Source organism: Schistocerca piceifrons, chromosome X (genome assembly GCF_021461385.2).
Source record: "Schistocerca piceifrons isolate TAMUIC-IGC-003096 chromosome X, iqSchPice1.1, whole genome shotgun sequence".
Classification (NCBI taxonomy): Eukaryota; Metazoa; Arthropoda; class Insecta; order Orthoptera; family Acrididae; genus Schistocerca; species Schistocerca piceifrons.
The window spans coordinates 117693474-117711541 of NC_060149.1; the positions used below are offsets into that span (position 1 = coordinate 117693474).

The 18068-nt window shown below is 38.5% G+C and overlaps 1 protein-coding gene across 1 annotated transcript in view; it reads right to left on the reverse strand.

The window, feature by feature from the left end:
* The window catches only part of LOC124722102 (zinc finger protein 257-like), a 94611-nt gene extending 77271 nt beyond the window's left edge, over positions 1-17340 (reverse strand). Inside the window, exon 1 of the mRNA XM_047247300.1 lies at positions 17074-17340. Within this exon, the coding sequence (XP_047103256.1) occupies positions 17074-17190 (117 nt within the window). The 5' untranslated portion in view covers positions 17191-17340. The remainder of the gene's footprint in view (positions 1-17073) is intronic.
* Between the last annotated feature and the right edge of the window lie 728 nt (positions 17341-18068).

Consider the following 18068-nt stretch of genomic DNA (forward strand, 5'->3'; position numbering starts at 1 on the left):
CACTGGGAGAAACTACTGGAATATCAAACGGGATCCGCGCGCACACCGCTTAATCACTGTGATGCACCGCAAACTCACTCTCCTTGCGTACCACCCTGGTGTAGTCCTGCGTTACATACGCAACTAGGTGAGCTGCTGATAGCTGGCCCGCACCTGCTGTTGTGTGCTGATGGGGTCGATGTCTCTTTTTGCTGAAGACTTCCAGCTGGCTGCTGAGTTCTCCTCGTCCCATCGGCTGCTTTATATGCTGTCTGAAGACTCACCTATGACCAAGCTGCTCTCCCCGGCGCCATTCTGCAGTTATGTGCACCTCCTCACCCCGCCGGCTCACGACATGTAACAACAAATTATGCTGTGTGAGCCACAGCTGCTTCTCATAAATTATTTATGACCGCTCGCACCTGCCACACAACCTAACGAGTGTTGCAAGTGCTGCGCCCACTCTATCTATCTCTTGAATCACTACACTTTCACACAACAGTCTAAATAAGTTAATACATTCAAAGCAACCTTAATTAGCACAAAATGGAGGTGTATGCGTAACACCTCTTCAGCACTGTTCATTAACAAGGTCAAGACAAACACACACATAGCATTGTCCTTAAGAGAAGCGTATCTGACACACATTACTGACACTGTTCACTCCTTACAGTCACATCTAGTACAACTAGGTCTTACTTTTTCAACATTGCTAACTTCTTTTTGTATTTTTCTCTTCCTCCTCTTTTGGGGTTGACGGATCTCTGGTAAAACATTTTTTACATTCTCAATACATTCATTGCCATGGTGCTTACTGCATGTATATTCCTGAAGTTCCAATGTGTTAAGGTGTTTCAAATACTGCAATCTTATATACATTGTGGAACTTTTTTAATCTCACGATCATTCTTTTTCGACTGAACGTGTGTAAATTATAGGATGCACCAGTTTATCATGCTGTCTTTTTCTTGTTTCAACTCTTTTAGTAAAGCATCTGTTCAGCCCTCTCAATCTTTTCCTCCCATGTATTGCCTTTATCTGGTGTTTTTTTTATCTCTAATTGGGCTGCTCAGAATTGCGTTACATAGTATTTTCACTAGATCGTAGTCCGTCTAGTCATGAGACACATTGTTGTGACATCTTCAAATATATATTTTGGTTCCAACTTGTATTGTCTCAATGTATCGTTGCATGCCTTACTAAAGTACTGAGTTCCACTGGCACTGATAATGCACTTAGGCAGGCATACCGTATTACAGTCGTCTTTGGCCATCGTCTCAGCCATCTTGCTGCCAGTGGCTTTCCTTAGTAGGTATAACTACTGTGACGGTTTCTTTTGGTAGTACAGCATGCATAGTTACTTTATGTTGTACTGTAATAGTTTTTGTTCTTTGACATATTTCACAATTATTCAATAATTTCCTTATTTACCCAGCCATATTTAAAAACCAATACTCTCATTGCAGCTATTCCATACAGACCAAAATGCCTGCAGCTAAGGTGGATAAACCATATCCGTGTTACACATTTTCCATTCATCTTTGTTTGCATTGTTTCTGTAGTACAGTACATCCTCGTACACAAAGTTATATGTTTTGGGTCTATCTTTCCTGGCACTGTTATATTTTCTCCTGATTAGCATTAGCTTTCAGTCTTCATTTTGCTCTCTCCTGATGTTCCTTATCATCATCCTTTCTACCACTCCTTCATGCGTAACCCCTTTTATAAGACAAATACAATTTTCCCTTGGCTGAGGTGGTGTCGATTTGTCCTCTAGTCCTCTAGGCAAATGTGATAGTTCATACAGCACTATTTGTCGTGAGACTGGCATGCAATGAATATCAAAATCAAATTCTTGTGCAGCGAGCATCCATCCCATCAATCTGCTGTGCCAAAGTCTACAGTACATGTTAACATACAAGACAGAGGCTTATGATCTGTTACAACTGAGTTTCACCTTGTCACATAGAGCCTAAACTTTGTGAATCCGAACACTACCACTAATCTTCCCCCCCCCCCCCCCCCCCACTTCAATTATGAAGTACTTCTGTCCACGGCCATTTGATGCCCGACTACTAAAGACAATTGTTTTTGTTACTTCCTTCCCATCTTCTTTTTCTTTTTGGTATAAATGGACCCTGATACCATAACCCAATGCATCACAAACTAGGCAGAATGTTTTCCGCATATCTGGATGAGCCAGTATTGCAGTGTTACAGAGCCTTTGTTTTATTTCCTCAAAATCTGTCATACATTCTACCGTCCATGACCATGTGGTATTTTTCTTCAATAGTTTATGCAGTGCTTTGCCACTTAAAGTTCATTCGCCATAGGACTGACAATAGAATCCGCAGAGACAGAAAAAACTTTTTAATTGCTTCTTATTTCTTGGGTAGGAAAACTTTTCTGAGTTAGGTTTTATCCCTTCTAGACCTAAAATGTGTGCTAGGAAAGGTATTTCCAGTCTTCAAAACTCCGATTTTTGAAAATTAAGTCTTCCACTTTCAAGTGAACACTTTTATAGTATCTCTTCTACTGTGTGTTCCTCCCAACTTAATTTGGCTGTTAATATATAATCCACATAAATGTTAATTTTTTTTCATCACTTCTTCCCCTAGCACTTGGTCTAGAGTCATGATAAAAGCCGATACCATTATATTCAATCCAGAAGGTAGTTCTCTGTATTGATAACATTTCCCTTCATATAAAAACACTGTATACGGCCTCAATTTCAGGTCCGTCAGAACTTTACAATATCCAGATGTTAAATCAAGCTTTGTGCTCAATCCCTCTCTGGTTCAAATACTTTGTTTGCTTGCTGTGTGTCCAACCCAAGCTTCACATTTCCATTTTTCTTTGCCACAATGACTATAAGGCTACTACACTGACTTCGACCCCTCTCTGTTACTCTTGTATTCAGCATTTTTTGCAATTCTTTTTCTACTGCTTCTTTTCTGGCCTGTGGAATTGGATAAGGTGACTTAAATAAGGTTTATGGGGCTTTAATTTTATACGATACGGAGGACCATTTATTATTGCTGTTCTTTTTCCAAAAATCTCCCTGAACTTTTGAATGAAAAAGGATAACTGTCCAGCTGTTATACTTCCTATGTTACAAGTACTATTTATTCTTCTGTTAATTTCTTCTCATGTAAACTTATTTGCTTGTTACTTACTATTCAGAAATATGCCACTTTGGCTAGGATCTACTGAATTTTCTTTTTACTTCATCCTCACAAGCTCCAAATCAGTGTATGCGAGAAAACCTTGTATTCTATCTACTGTTGTTTTGTCATTAAATTTTACTTTTTTCTCCTCCTCTCCATCTAAAACCTCATTTATTACGTAATCTACTTCTGCATTGTGCTCCATCAACCAATCAGACTTCCTCTTGCAAATTAGGCACAACTACAGAGTCCGTACAATAAGATTCTTCTTTTATATCATTCTGCAACATTCTCTGACAGTTGTTTTCCGATATCCACATACAGCCCCTTTTAGTTTGAATCCACTGACCAGGAAATTATTAATGTAATCTCCTGATTTCAGTAATTCTTTATACACACTGTTTGCCACTGTACATAGCTGACTTCCCAAGTGGACTAACGACTTAGTCACATGCCCACATATTTTGACCTTGATTGTAGGAGTGAGTACTGCCTTATCTTCCAGTGTAACATCATCTTCTAAAAGGTCTTCTCGTTCATCTTTTCTGATTTGATAACAAAAGTTTCTCACATATTCCCTAGTAGTTCAAGGTCCCTTCAAGTACGTTTCCGGTCGGCCCAATTCCGAAACCCCTATACTTTTGGCACGCTCTCATTCTCAGCCATCTCCACACTACTTGACCTCCATTATTTGAATCTTCCTCTCATCCACCTGCTCTCTTTCTTCATGGTACCTGAAAGCATAATTGTTGCATCCTTGGCCTCTTCTGTTTCTATGTTCACTTCTCGACTGTTGTTCAGTGTATCCCACGTGCTGCAGTGCTGCACTACTGTAGTTATCTCTTTGCGTTTCTGGTTGCCTATCTTCACATCTAATTGCACAAATACGATCCTGGACTGCTCCACTGAGTCAATAATTGCTCCTATTGAATGGCTACGTACTTCACACAGTAATCTTTTTACCACCTATCTCACCGCATTTCTATTGTTGTAGGGTGTGTCAAGACCTTGGTTTCTCTCCAATTCCTTTACTAAGAACTCACTAAGTTCCAGCCATTCGCCTGTGTATGGATTATTACATATAGAAGCAACAATACTATCCTCTTTTCTCTTGGACCAATGTTTGTTTAGAAACCTTTTTTTTTTAATTCTGCATACTTTTAAGGGTTCCTTTTCTAACCGTGTATCCCAGTTATATGCTTCGTTGTCCATTTGATGTATGAAATAAGCAATTTTTGTTTTGTCATCCCATACTTCTGGCAATAACCCGTGGAAATTTGTTATGGTTGCAAAAGGACACAACTTTGGGATGAAATTAGTACATTAACAACTATGTATAAATTCCACTTGAGGGGTTTGTCTTGGCCACTATTGCAGTTTTGCCAGTCGCTGATTTTGCTTCACTGTGTAGTTTGCTATTGACTGCCTCTTCAACCTACTGTTTTATAGTTTGCTGTACTTTCTGTGCTTCTCCTACAACTTGGTTAGTTATTTCTAATTTTTGCTTGATCTCCTTTGTGTTTATTAGTTCTCTCTTGCCTCTGTATAGTCATATTTGTCAGAACAGCTATCACATCTACTTTTTCATTACATTCTCATGCTGATGTTTCTTTCTTTTCTTAATTACTGTTCGCTGTCTCCCTAGCTGTGATTTTACTTCTTCATTCATTTCCTGTTCTTCCCTTCCTTTCTTTATTTTCTCACCCACCTTTTTGTCCTACTTTTTTCTTGATATTTACATTTTGTTTATCCCATTTTTTATCAATCTTCTGTATTATTGATGCTTTAATTTCTTCAATATCTCCCTTTTGTTTCCTCATTTCTCCCAACAATTCCATTAATTGTTCGAGATCGATACCGGTTCCTACCCTTGGTTTTGGCGTTTCTACAAATGCCCCAAACCCACTATATTTGCTCGCTACAACTGTTTTGTGCCTTTCTGTTCTGGGTGTATGTATTCGTGTTTCCCTCATTTATCGCTCAGGGGTGTAGCTATGTTTCCTGTACTCAGATATTCTAAAAGAAGAATTCAGTCTCGTCACTATTCAGATATTCTTCCCTATTACACTCTTTTTTTCCTGTTTAATTTTTCTTTCTGATAAAAGTTGTTGTTCTTCCTTTACATTTGCACGATCGTCTGCCATCTGATAAAATATCTCTCTCTCTCTCTCTCTCTCTCTCTCTCTCTCTCTCTCTCTCTCTCTCTCTCTCTCTCTAAATCCCATCTATCGGCAATTTCGGCTCCATTTTTTGCAATTCTAAGTTTACTATTACGTTTCCTAAATATTACACAACTTCTATCAGTATTTAAATTTCTGAAATATCATTTTTTGTCACATGCAGTTTTAATCACTTCACTTCATAGCCTATGCTGCACTGTTAGACTATTTCTATAGAAATAATTTTTGTTTATGGCCTACAGCAACTTGCGACACTTACATTCTATATTTTCCACTGCTGCTGGCTGCTGTTCACTGTGATGTAGCATCTGCTTGATGTATTCTTTGTCTCGTTCTGTGATGAGGCTCCTTCTTCTTTCTTGTAGCGGTTATTTCGTCCTATCCAAACGTTTGAAAACTATTCTTGCACGTGTCCCGTACTTCCTATGATCACCTCCGATGATTTAAGCAGTTAAGAGTTGTCACATGTCGCAAACGTAAGCAGCCACTCTGTAGTAGTTATTGATTTACAATTGATTATTACTTGGTATAGTCCGGCTGGTTGGAAAATTAGGCATCGGACATTCATAAGCAGCCAGGTTTGGAGAGTGAACTTGCTCTCTTGATACGTGCACGCAGAACTAAACATCCGATCATGAGCCTATGATACATGCCCTATCTTTTCTCCTACACTGTTCTACAGCTCATTGCCTTCCAAAAATTCTAATAATAATTAAGAGGTTGCAATATGTGAACACTTTTGTATGACATAGTCAATTTATTTCACTTTAAAATCCAGTATTACGTTCCCACTTGTTCTGGTCGCACTCGCATTACAATTACTCACTCATTTATCACAAGCTTATACAAGTTTAACATTGCCGATTTCTTACCGTACAATCATTTTTTAATTATATAATAATTCCCCTGACACAAAATTAATCCTGACCTTCATAATTATTGTTCACACTATGATGCTTCTGTCACACACATACATGTCCTACTCACGTGATGGCTCTGGCAAAATTGGCTCACTCCAAACAATCTCCACACGCCAGTCTGTCCCTTCTACAACTATGGAGAATCCCCATCAGTGAAGCTGCCACAAGCTACTACAAGCAAACCCTCAACCCATATGCATTATGGGAGAATGTGAAGCATTTGGAAGGGAAGGATAAGCCATCTATGGAAGCTTGGTTAGTACGATTCACAGATCTGTTCAATCTTGGTGGACCATTACCACGAGCACCTGTGATGCAACATAGAATACTGACAGGTAATAACCCTCTGTTCTATATGAAACCATAAAGAATACATGAGCACCTACAAACTACCTACATCTACATCCATACTCCGCAAGCCACCTGACGGTGTGTGGTGGAGGGTACTCTGAGTACCTCTATCGGTTCTCCCTTCTATTCTAGTCTCGTATTGTTCGTGGAAAGAAAGATTGTCAGAATGCCTCTGTGTGGGCTCTAATCTCTCTGATTTTATCCTCATGGTCTCTTCGCAAGATATACGTAGGAGGGAGCAATATACTGCTTGACTCCTCGGTGAAGGTATGTTCTTGAAACTTCAACAAAAGCCCGTACCGAGCTACTGAGCGTCTCTCCCGCATAGACTTCCACTGGAGTTTATCTATCATCTCCGTAACGCTTTCGTGATTACTAAATGATCCTGTAATGAAACGCACTGCTCTCCGTTGGATCTTCTCTATCTCTTCTATCAACCCTATCTGGTACGGATCCCACACTGGTGAGCAATATTCAAGCAGTGGGCGAACAAGTGTAGTGTAACCTACTTCCTTTGTTTTCAGACTGCATTTCCTTAGGATTCTTCCAATGAATCTCAGTCTGGCACCTGCTCTACCAGCGATTAATTTTATATGGTCATTCCATTTTTTATCACTCCTAATGCCTACTCCCAGATAATTTATGGAATTAACTGCTTCCAGTTGCTGACCTGCTATATTGTAGTTAAATGATAAAGGATCTTTCTTTATATGTATTCACAGCACATTACACTTGTCTACATTGAGATTCAATTGTCACTCCCTGCACCATGCGTCAATACATTGTAGATCCTCCTGCAGTTCAGTACAATTTTCCATTGTTACAACCTCTCGATGTACTACAGCATCATCTGCAAAAAGCCTCAGTGAACTTCCGATGTTATCCACAAGGTCATTTATATATATTGTGAATAGCAACGGTCCTACAACACTCCCCTGGAAGAATTCATCAGTCAGCAGTTGGCTGATGGCATCACTGAATAGACTGATAGACCTTAGGAGCAGCAGTTTTAACTGTTCCCAAGAAGTCATCAAATGATATGATGTGGTACAGCTTTTGTTGCAATTAGTGATATCTAAACCCCAGAACAATCATGGACGCATGTCCTAGCATAACCTATACTGAACATAACACAGACAACTAGTTCTACGCAAAAACTTCTCAGCAGTGGATTTAAAGAGTGGTTACCACCAACCAAAGCCTGCATTTACTGTCCCATGGGCCGCTATCAGTATCGAAAGACGCCTCTTGGTTTTAAGAATGTTCCAGCTACTTCCAGAGGCTATTGGATGGACTGTTGACGGGACCAAAACTGATGAAACAGAACAAGTTTCATCTGGATGACATTATTGTATTTTTTAAAAACCTATAGGAGCATGTGCAACAACTGGAGGAAGTTTTCAAGAGGTTGTGTGCAGAACATCTAATGCTAAGTACTGAGCGTATCACTTCACATCAACAAGAGTTAATTATCCCAGACTAGGTCATCTGACCAGCCAAGACGGCACCAATATTGTTCCAGGTTGATCGGGGCTGTATGCAATTTCTTGCCACTGCAAACGACAAAATCATTTTTACGATTCTGAAATTATTATACAAAATTCATTAGGGGCTCTGCTGAAATTGCTAAAACCTTAACCAAATTCTTGTAGAATGGTGTGCAATTTCACTGGTCAACTGACTATCAAATGTGGTTTGACAAAGTGAAAGAGGCATTAGCAAGTCCAGTGTTAATATTTCCGAATTATGAAAAGTAATTAATCTTAAAACTTCCTGGCAGATTAAAACCGTGTGCCGAGCAAAACCTCTAACAACTCAGGAGCTTTGCCTTCTTCGGGCAAGTGCTCTACCACAATTTTCATCTGCCAGGGAGTTTCATATCAGTGCACACACCATTGCGGAGTGAAAATTCATTCTGGAAACCCCCCCAAGCCATGGCTAAGCCATGCCTCAGCAACATCACTTTCTTCCAGAAGTGCTAGTCCTACAAGTTTTGCAGGAGAACTTCTCTGAAGTTTGGAAGGCTGGAGATGGGAAACTGTTGGAACTGAACTGTGATGATGGGTTGAGAGTTGTGGCTGGGTAGCTCAGCTGGTAGAGCACTTGCCTGTGAAAGGCTAAGATTCTGAGTTTGAGACTTGGTCCAGCACACAGGAAGTTTCATATGGGTGCACATGATGCTGCAGAGTGAAAATTCATTCAGGAATTTATCTTATCTTGTGACGTGAGCAATCAGGTAATTGGATGTATTCTCAGCCAGGATATAGATTAGAACACCTGGTAGTGCACGCATTGACAGTTGAATAGAGCATAATAGAATTACTCAACCACAAAGATGGAAATACTAAGTGTCACTTATGGTATTAAATATATCTGTTGTCACTTCAATCATATTAACATGCTGGGTACTAAAACCAAGCGAATTTCCAGTAAGAAACACAGCAGTGCTGATGGTTTGAGCAGGAAGATTGGGGTCGTGTATGTGCTTGGCAGACAGCTTGCTGAATGACAAGAAGTGCAGATTGCTGATGCGGACTGTCAAGTATTTAGGACACAGTAACAGTTCACAACATACAAGGGGCTATTATGTACAATGACAATGTATGAACCACTGTTGTGATACCTGCAGCTTTGAGAGACAAAATGTCAAATAAAAGCACACAGCAATGTATTCGCAGGTCACGGAGGGCAGTCGAGAAATACTGGTGAAGGACACATGGGCAGGACATCAGATAGTATATAAGAAATTGTATACCATGTGCATAACATCACCATCACAATCATCAATGTGTACCATTGTAAATATAACTGGAGGCATCCAAGCAGCTTGAAAGGGTAGGGATGGACATTCTGGGTCAATTCAGCCTAATACAAGCAGATAACCACTGTACGTCGACAATCACAGACCATTTTTCATGTTATGTTTTTTGTGATGATTGTAATCTCTTATCAACAGGAAAATATGATGGCAAAGGCCATGGTAAAAATGGAACGAGCAGGTGAGAACTGTGGTAGGGAAGGCAAATGGTTGACTTCAATTTATTGGGAGAATTTTAGGAATGAGTGGGTCACCTCTAAAGGAGACCACATTTTGTAGGATACTGGTGCAACCTATTCTTGAGTGCTACTTGAGTGTTTGGGATCCATACCAGGTCAGATTGAAGCAATTCAGAAAAGGGCTGCTAGATTTGTTACTGGTAGGTTCGAACATGTAAATGTTACGGAGATGCTTCAGGAACTCAAATGGGAATCCCTGTAGGGAAGACGATTTTTTTTTTTTTTTTTTTTTTTTTTTTTTTTTTTTTTTAAATATATAAATGCTATTGAGAAAATTTAGAGCGCCAGCATTTGAAGCTGACAGCCAAACAATTCTACTGCCGCCAACATACACTGCATGGAAGGACCACAAAGGTAAGGTACAAGAAATTAGGGCTCATACAGAGGCATACTGCCAGTCATTTTTCCCTCACTCTATTTGAAAGTGGTACAGGAAAGGAAATGACTAGTAGTGGCACATGGAACCCTTTGCCACGCACCATATTGTGGCTTGCAGAGCATCTATGTATATGTATAGTTGGTTACTGAAATTTGACGTTCCCATTAGAATTCATTACCGCTCAAGGTACTAAGTTTGTGTCTGATCTGTTTAAGCAACTATACCATCTAGAATACATTCCGAAGCTCAGAACTAGCCTGCTCCACCCTCAATCAAATTGAAGAACAGAATGCATTCAACGTAATGTTGGCAATATGTTAAGTTGTTATGTGAACAGCCATCACATCAACTGGGACATTTACCTTTTTACTTCATAGCGGCATATATTTCTAAAGGACATAGCACCGCTAGGCTATCACCAAATGAGGTAGTACACAGGGACAAGACACCTTCACCTTTTGAAGTAATTAAGCCTAAGTTTGGGAAGAATGGGAAGTCTGTGAATAAGTCTGCAAAGATGTCATGAGATGTTTAGAAGAAGGTAAAGAGAACAAATAGTTAGACGCATTAGTAAGCTACCTGAATACTATATCGGTCAATGGGTCTTGCTGGTGAGTACCTACAGACCAAAGGGTAGGACGAAGAAGTTCCTAACTTAATACCAGGGACCATACCCAGTCATAAGAAATGGCATCACTTGTAAATGTGAAGTTACAACTCTCAACAAGGACTTCCATTGTGCATATGGGGCACATTAAGCCCTTTAAAAGATCTGTGGACACTTTGCTACAAGTACTAGTGTGCTTACTGGCAAAGAACTTTAAGAAAGATAGGAAGGAAACGGAGATTGACAAGCAGGGTAAAACTGGAATGCCCTATGTATTTAGACCACATTGTAACAGACAGCAATGTCATAGGGTTTTATGAAGTAGTTTATGAGTAATGTGTATGGTAATTCGGTCACTGATTTACTGTATGTTGTGGGATTGTTTTTATGATTATTGTTAAGTTTCATTATATCTTTCTCGTTTGCTAAAGCAAATATTTAGATTAAGTAAATGGGAAGGGATTACTGTGATGCTGTGTGAATGTACTAACAACTGTTGTACAGCCACAGTTACAAAAGAGGGAGTAAGAATTATGCAAACACCTTTCTCCCAGGTGGCATTGCCACTGAGAATGTACAGAATAGGTGTGAAATAGTGACAATACTGCACCTCTTCAGGCCAGATGTAATGGAAGCAATGGCACAGAGCTTGTTAATGTTCCATCACACATCAACAATTGTAATTAGGTAATACAGACAGAGCAAGGCCTCATGTACTGATGTGATTGCCAGTAGGGGGGCTGGATGCACATTACCAGCACTTCATGACTATCCCCACCCAGTGAAATTAGAAGATTACATAAATTTGCGCAAGTGAAAATGTAAAATACTGTTAGCTTAGAAGAGGAAAGAAACCTACATATCAATGTCAGCAGAGAAACTATGCTTGTGTCATAGTGAGAGTATTAAAATATGGCTGACTAGGATGGTCCAGATGGGAGCATGGGCACTGGAAGTTCAGTTACTTTTGGGTAAGTCAGAAGCAACAGAATATCAGAAGGAAGGGCTGATGCTACACCCATATTTTCAGAAGGTGGGCACGCATTGGGTTTATTGTCTTCCCCCCCCCCCCCCCCCCCCGAGATGGTAATAGTAAACTGTTACAAACAAAGAACACCTAATTGAAGGATAGAGGAATACTAGGCAATTGGATGAACTGTGACATAACGAGTACAACATTTCGTCCTTCAGCTACCATCACTGGAACAGCTATAATAAATCTGACAAAATCACATGAGCCCTCCAAACATGTTGTCACCCCAGAGCCATGCCTTTTTAAATGCTTCCCTGAAACTAGACTTCCTTCACTCATTAGGTAAGCCAATAACTTCACAAAAGGTACTGATAACCACAGAAGATGTCAGTACTCTGATAGGCAAAGTCACAATGTCATGACTTAAGTGTCACAGTTTCTAGTGCTGTACTGACTCTGATAGCATTTTGTGTAACTTATATCTACCTTAGGCAAAACCCAGTCCACCTTCATGCCAGTGCATCAAATTCCAGTGGAGTGGCTCACTATTTGCAAGTAAGCATTAGTCGATGAAGTATTAGAAGTTATTATAAACTGAACTTATGAGACAGATTTTTATACTAGAAAGAGAGAGAGAGTCAATATTTTCTTGCATGTCATGCCTTGGAAGGGAATGTCCCACATAATGACTCAGCTTGTAATAAGAATTCTAAGTGTCTGGAAAGGTTTTTCAGAGACTCTACCAGTCACAAAATTTGCAGATTTACTTAAATAATTTAATGAAGCAACATGTTTCTAGACACAAACATCACCTTGACGCTACAATGGTAATACAAAGACACAGACGTAGATATTTAAGTCAGTCTTTACAGTCTTGTATCCCTTCTGTGGAGGAGGAGAAGTATGCACATCTGTTACCACAGATGCAGATGGCAAAAAGCAGAGTCCAAAATCAGTAGCACAAATAACATATTTTAAAAGAGGATAGATGGATAGCCAACTATGAGGGAATATTCACTTCATGTGTTGGTCAGCTGTTCATATAAAGCTTTTTTTAAAATATTCACTCACTTTGTTCAGATAAAATGGCTGTCTTCTTTTGATGTGTTCAGTTACCTCCATTGCTAGGGCTTCTTGTTAAGATCCATTGTAGCCCAATAATGATGTTTATACCCCAAAACATGTTGCTTCATTAAATAAAGTAAGTCAACAACTTTTCTGACTAGATGCATTCTCTGAAAAATGTTTCCATATTTTTGAACAGTCATGGTCATTTGACAGTCAATATGGCTTCAAACTGAACTACTTTAAATGTTTCCCCATCCCATATCATATTTAGTATATTAAACTAATCAACTTTTTGAATAGTTTCGCCTGCGAATGTCTGCAGTGATATCAATCCACACCCCACTCCACTGTACGAATGTTTCTTGTTTTATTGCAAGCTCGTCAACCAAACCATAATGGTGGTATTTTTTGGAATGCATGGAAGTACATTAAGAACTTTATATGAATCTAGAACAGACTGTGTTTAACGAGCTTCTAAGTTTTGCACTGTTGATGATCTACATCTACACTGACACTCCGAAAGCCACCTGATGATGTGTGATGAAGGGTACTTCTGGCACTACTAACTGCCTCCCTCCCCCCCCCCCTTTTTCCCCTGTTCCATTCAAAAATGGTATGTGGGTTAGAATAATTGTTGGTAAGCCTCTGTATTTGCTCTTATTTCTCGAATTCTCTTGTCATGGTCATTTCGCGAGATGTGTGTTGGAGGATTTAATATGTTATCTGAATGTTTCCCGAAAATACTCTCTCAAAAGTTCAATAGTAAACCTTTCATGATGTCCAATGTCTCTCTTGTATCTGCCACTGGTGTTTGTTGAGCATTTGTGTAGAACACTCGCACTGACCATACAATCCCATGATGAAACTTGCTCCTCTTCATTGGATCCTCTCTCTCTCTCTCTCTCTCTCTCTCTCTCTCTCTCTCTCTCTCTCTCTCTCTCTCCCTCCCCCCCCCCCCCCCCATCAGTACTACCTGATAGGGGTTCCAGATGATGATCAATACTCACGAATCAGTTGAACAAGTGTGTTGTAAGACACTTCTTTCATGGATGAGTAATATTTCCTTAAGCTTCCTCCTATGGATCTCTCTGGCACCTGCTTTTCCTATTATCTGTTTTATGTGGTCATTCCACTAAGGTTACTCTGGATTAGGGATGGTTGTTATCACTGAAACAACCAGTTTTCAGTTTTATGTTTTTTTTCCCCCCTCTCCTACGCCAGTTTAACCTGACTAATAAAAACTATCAAACTAAGTGGTTTCTGATAAAATTACTGGTTCTCAGTTTTTTATACTTATTACTTCCCGTAATAAACATAGAAATCGAACACAAAATGGAAAATTTTGACTCTCTCTGTTTCAAGATGCACAGAATCAAAAACATTACGTTAAATAGCTAAATAAAATAAAAATTTAGTCTGTATACTGTTTGTTACTTTTCTGGAAAGAGGATAAGCTTCAATCAATTCTAATTTTTGAAACTCTGCTCAAAAATCATGTTGTCATAGAGGATAATGCCACTATTTTCGCATTAAGAATAGTCAAAAACTATTTTTTTATGTTAATCTGTCCATTTTCAAAGGGCTAGAAGCACATCAAGGCATATTCTGTCAACACAGGCAAACTTTCCACTAATTTTTATTTGTACTGTATGCTGAGAATGAATAGTGAAGTTTTCTCGCTCTATGATGATGCAAGTTCGCTGTGGCTCATCCCATTTCTAATCTTTAAAGCAAATGGAGCATTGTACTTCACTGATATCACACTTCATAAAATACTTAAGAGTTCAGGGATGGTGCCATTCTGTAATAAAATTGCTGTCCGACAACCACACTGGGGTACTACCATCTAGAACAGACGGGGAAAGTTTTGCACACTACATGTACATTTTCTAGACCACAACAAATGGTAACCTACTGTCTCAGCAATTGTGTACCAATTCTTATGCCAAGTGTTTTGCTCATTTCTGTTGACATCATTATTAAAATACCACTGATAGCTCTTCCCATTTTCTATAATGATGCAATATTTCAGTGCAATGGAAATATTACAAATAAAAATTACTTGTTGTTAAGAAAGATTTATTTAAAAAATTAGCATTGCTGCTATGGCTAATTGACATTAGATGACATAAGCATCGCAGAACAAACCTTTGAACTACAGGAGAGGGCTGTAAAAAGTCTTCATCACTTTGCCACAAAGAATCAAGCAAATTTCACAACTATGCAACTTTGAAAAAGAACTAAAAAAACGTGTTGGCAGCCAACAGCTTTTATTGCACTGATGAAATTCGTATAGTTGGACACATCAACTTTCCACAAATTTTTGTGGAAGCCTTAACGAATCTGTCACTGTTGTCACTGGTCATATCCCTGATCAAAACAGATTGGTGGCATCCCAGTCTCTAGTAATGCCATTATTTATAATGTCTGACAGTGAGAATAGTGATCATATGTAAATATTATACGTTTTTGTAAATTTTCTTGACAAATCTTGTATCAGTATCTTGGTGACATGGACTCAACAGAAATACAATACCATTCTCGGTGAGAATGTTGTCCCTCTGTTATACAAAGTATGTCAAACATTTCTGAGAGGTTTTTAATACCTACCTGCAAATCCAGGGTTTATTTTTATCCTCTGTATAACATGAAAAAAATATATATATGCAGAGTTATGATATTCCCTAAGGAGCAATAGTTCAATGCGAACGGCTTGACCATTACTGTGAAGAAAACAAATGACATAAAACTTGGGAAGATAAATCAAACCAGTACCTTAATCTCGTACTGTGTGGAAATGAGTTAGAAAAGATACATTGCACTAAACTTTCAGGGATGTATGTTGATCAAGACTTAAACTGAAAAGATCATGCAGCTAAACTGAGCTAGAGACTCAATTCCACATGTTGTGCTCTGAGAATTATTTCTAAAGTTTGCTCCACAGATGGTGATAGAATGACTTATTTTGGTTACTTCCAGTCACCTGTAATTTACAGAATAGTTTTCTGATGTAAAATTAATAGTCGATTCATTGAAATTTTTACATTACCGATAATATCTATCTTGCTACACAGTTCCACTAGGGCTCGTTGCAAGCCCATATATTAAATGCTTTTTGCTTACTGTACTCTCTTTGTATATTTACAAATATGTGATAGTTACATGAGCTAGACTCTGACCTGCAAATCAGCTCATATTACAACAGTTATAATACTTGCAACTGTGGATCCCTCTAAATAGACCAGGTTAAAACAACCCATACTCAGAAGACATGAAAGCCACTTTGGCATCATTCTTTATAATGCACCGCCAACATACATAAAGGGGCTGGAGGGAGAAATGGCTTTTAGATCAGAGTTAGAATGATTTCTTGTTGAGAAGTCTTTCTACAATGTAAATGCTGTACCATCTTTGCTGTGTTTGTCTTCACAAAGAGTGTTTCTGCTGTTTGTTTTCTGTTTTCCTCTGAGAAGGAATCTGGTACAAGCTTCACTGTGCTTGATATAGTGTTGGCAGGTTTTCTTCTGTTACACTTTCCTGCAGTGCTATATAACATGTTTGTATTTTTACTTTTTCAGTATACGTTTTACATCAAAGTTTTATGTTTTACCTATAGCATTGACTTACTTATTGTACGTTATACTTTTCAGCACTCTTATGTAATGTGTTCATGGTTTTCACTATTCCAGCTGTGTGTTTATTTTCAAAATTTCCTGTTCATTGTTTTCTTACACATGTTACACTCACAATGTACAATACGGATTGGTGATTCCCCTTGCCAATCATTTACTGAGTCAAGGTGGCTACTATAGTCGTAATGTACTGGACTCAAATTCAGGAGTTTGTTCCCCATTTGGCCATTCTGTCGTGTTTCCCATGGTTTCCCAAATTGCTAAGTTGAATGCTGGGATGGTTCCTTTGATAGGGTCATGGCTCTAGTCTGCTCTTGGCTCACCTAATCTTAGCCCACTTTGTAAATGTTTTATATAAGTATATTTTATTTCTGTCATGTATCTCACATGCCATACTTTTGTACTAAATGGTCTATCAAGGAATAAATAAATAACAAAATTAATTCATAATGCCAGTAATTTGCTCACATTCAATGTCTTCATTTAGATTCCAGCAAACATGCTTAACCTAAAAAATTGTTATAGCTTTAAATGTGTGAGGGTAACAGTTTAAAACTAGATCACTTTCATAGACTTCACATTTTGTCGTTATATTTCCTCTTATTTGTTTTGGGTGAAGTAATTTACTTTTCCCCATGACTGTCAAGGCATCTAACACTGTACAAGTCTCTCACATCATATTTTATTGTGGTTTCGTTAACTGTCCACTCTGCGGGCGATCCACAATATTTAGTCAAAGAAGGTGCCAATAGTTACTTACCACGACTGGTAGGCATTCGTTGATTTTCAGGGCGAGACGGCGAGCATGTCCATCCTCACTGAATATTTCAATTAAATTTTCATTAGAGGTACACAATCTACACTTCTCAAGTTCCATTTGTTTGCTTTAGTAATAAAATTTATGCTCGCGCTGAAACGCTTTTTAAACCGTAGTAAAAGGCATTGTCAACACAGACTTTGTTTACACGATTCATTTAAACAGTCCCTAACACTTTCACCTTTTCTATTTGTTTTACCACAAACAAAACAACAGGACTCTGTTACTAGCAATACAAAGATTTTACATGCAACAGAACTTGACTTGTGTCTAGACGCAGCAAATCTTAGTGCCTACTGCCTATCGGGTGCGCCCGGCTGGCCTAGGGGCTGCAGCTTGTAGTGCTATCTGGCGGTAGACAGCGAAAGCTTACGATACTAATCTATTTTTAGTACTGTCGCCTTGGTTTGGTTATTGTAGTTTGTTTATATTACGAAAGCTCTTGTTTGAAAATAGAAAAATATAGTTGCAGTTTGTACACTGCAAAATATGGCAGTAATTTATATCGCCAAACTGTCCAAGATACAAATATAATAAAAACAAAATTATTCGTTAAAATTAACAATACTACCCAATGGCCAAATCTTTTTTCTTTAGTTCTGCTGAGAAGCTAAGAAAAACAGATTTTTATTTAACTTAAAAATCCTTACTACAAATTACATTTCAAGATCATTCTCCCTGACTTTTAACCTTGAATGTCTTACACCTTCTAACCAAGAAAATAATGGAAAGAACGATGTCCCCACAACGTTCTTATACTCTCATGCCAAGTATCGGGTGTCTCATATTTGTAATTTATACCAAATTTCATGAAAATTGAGACTGATGGAAAAAATAACACTTATTTGAGTAATCTGATATAAAATGTATCATTTGTTGTATGCACAATTTAAAATCTCGTTTCTGCGACATTTAGAAGTTTACAAATTGTATCAAAA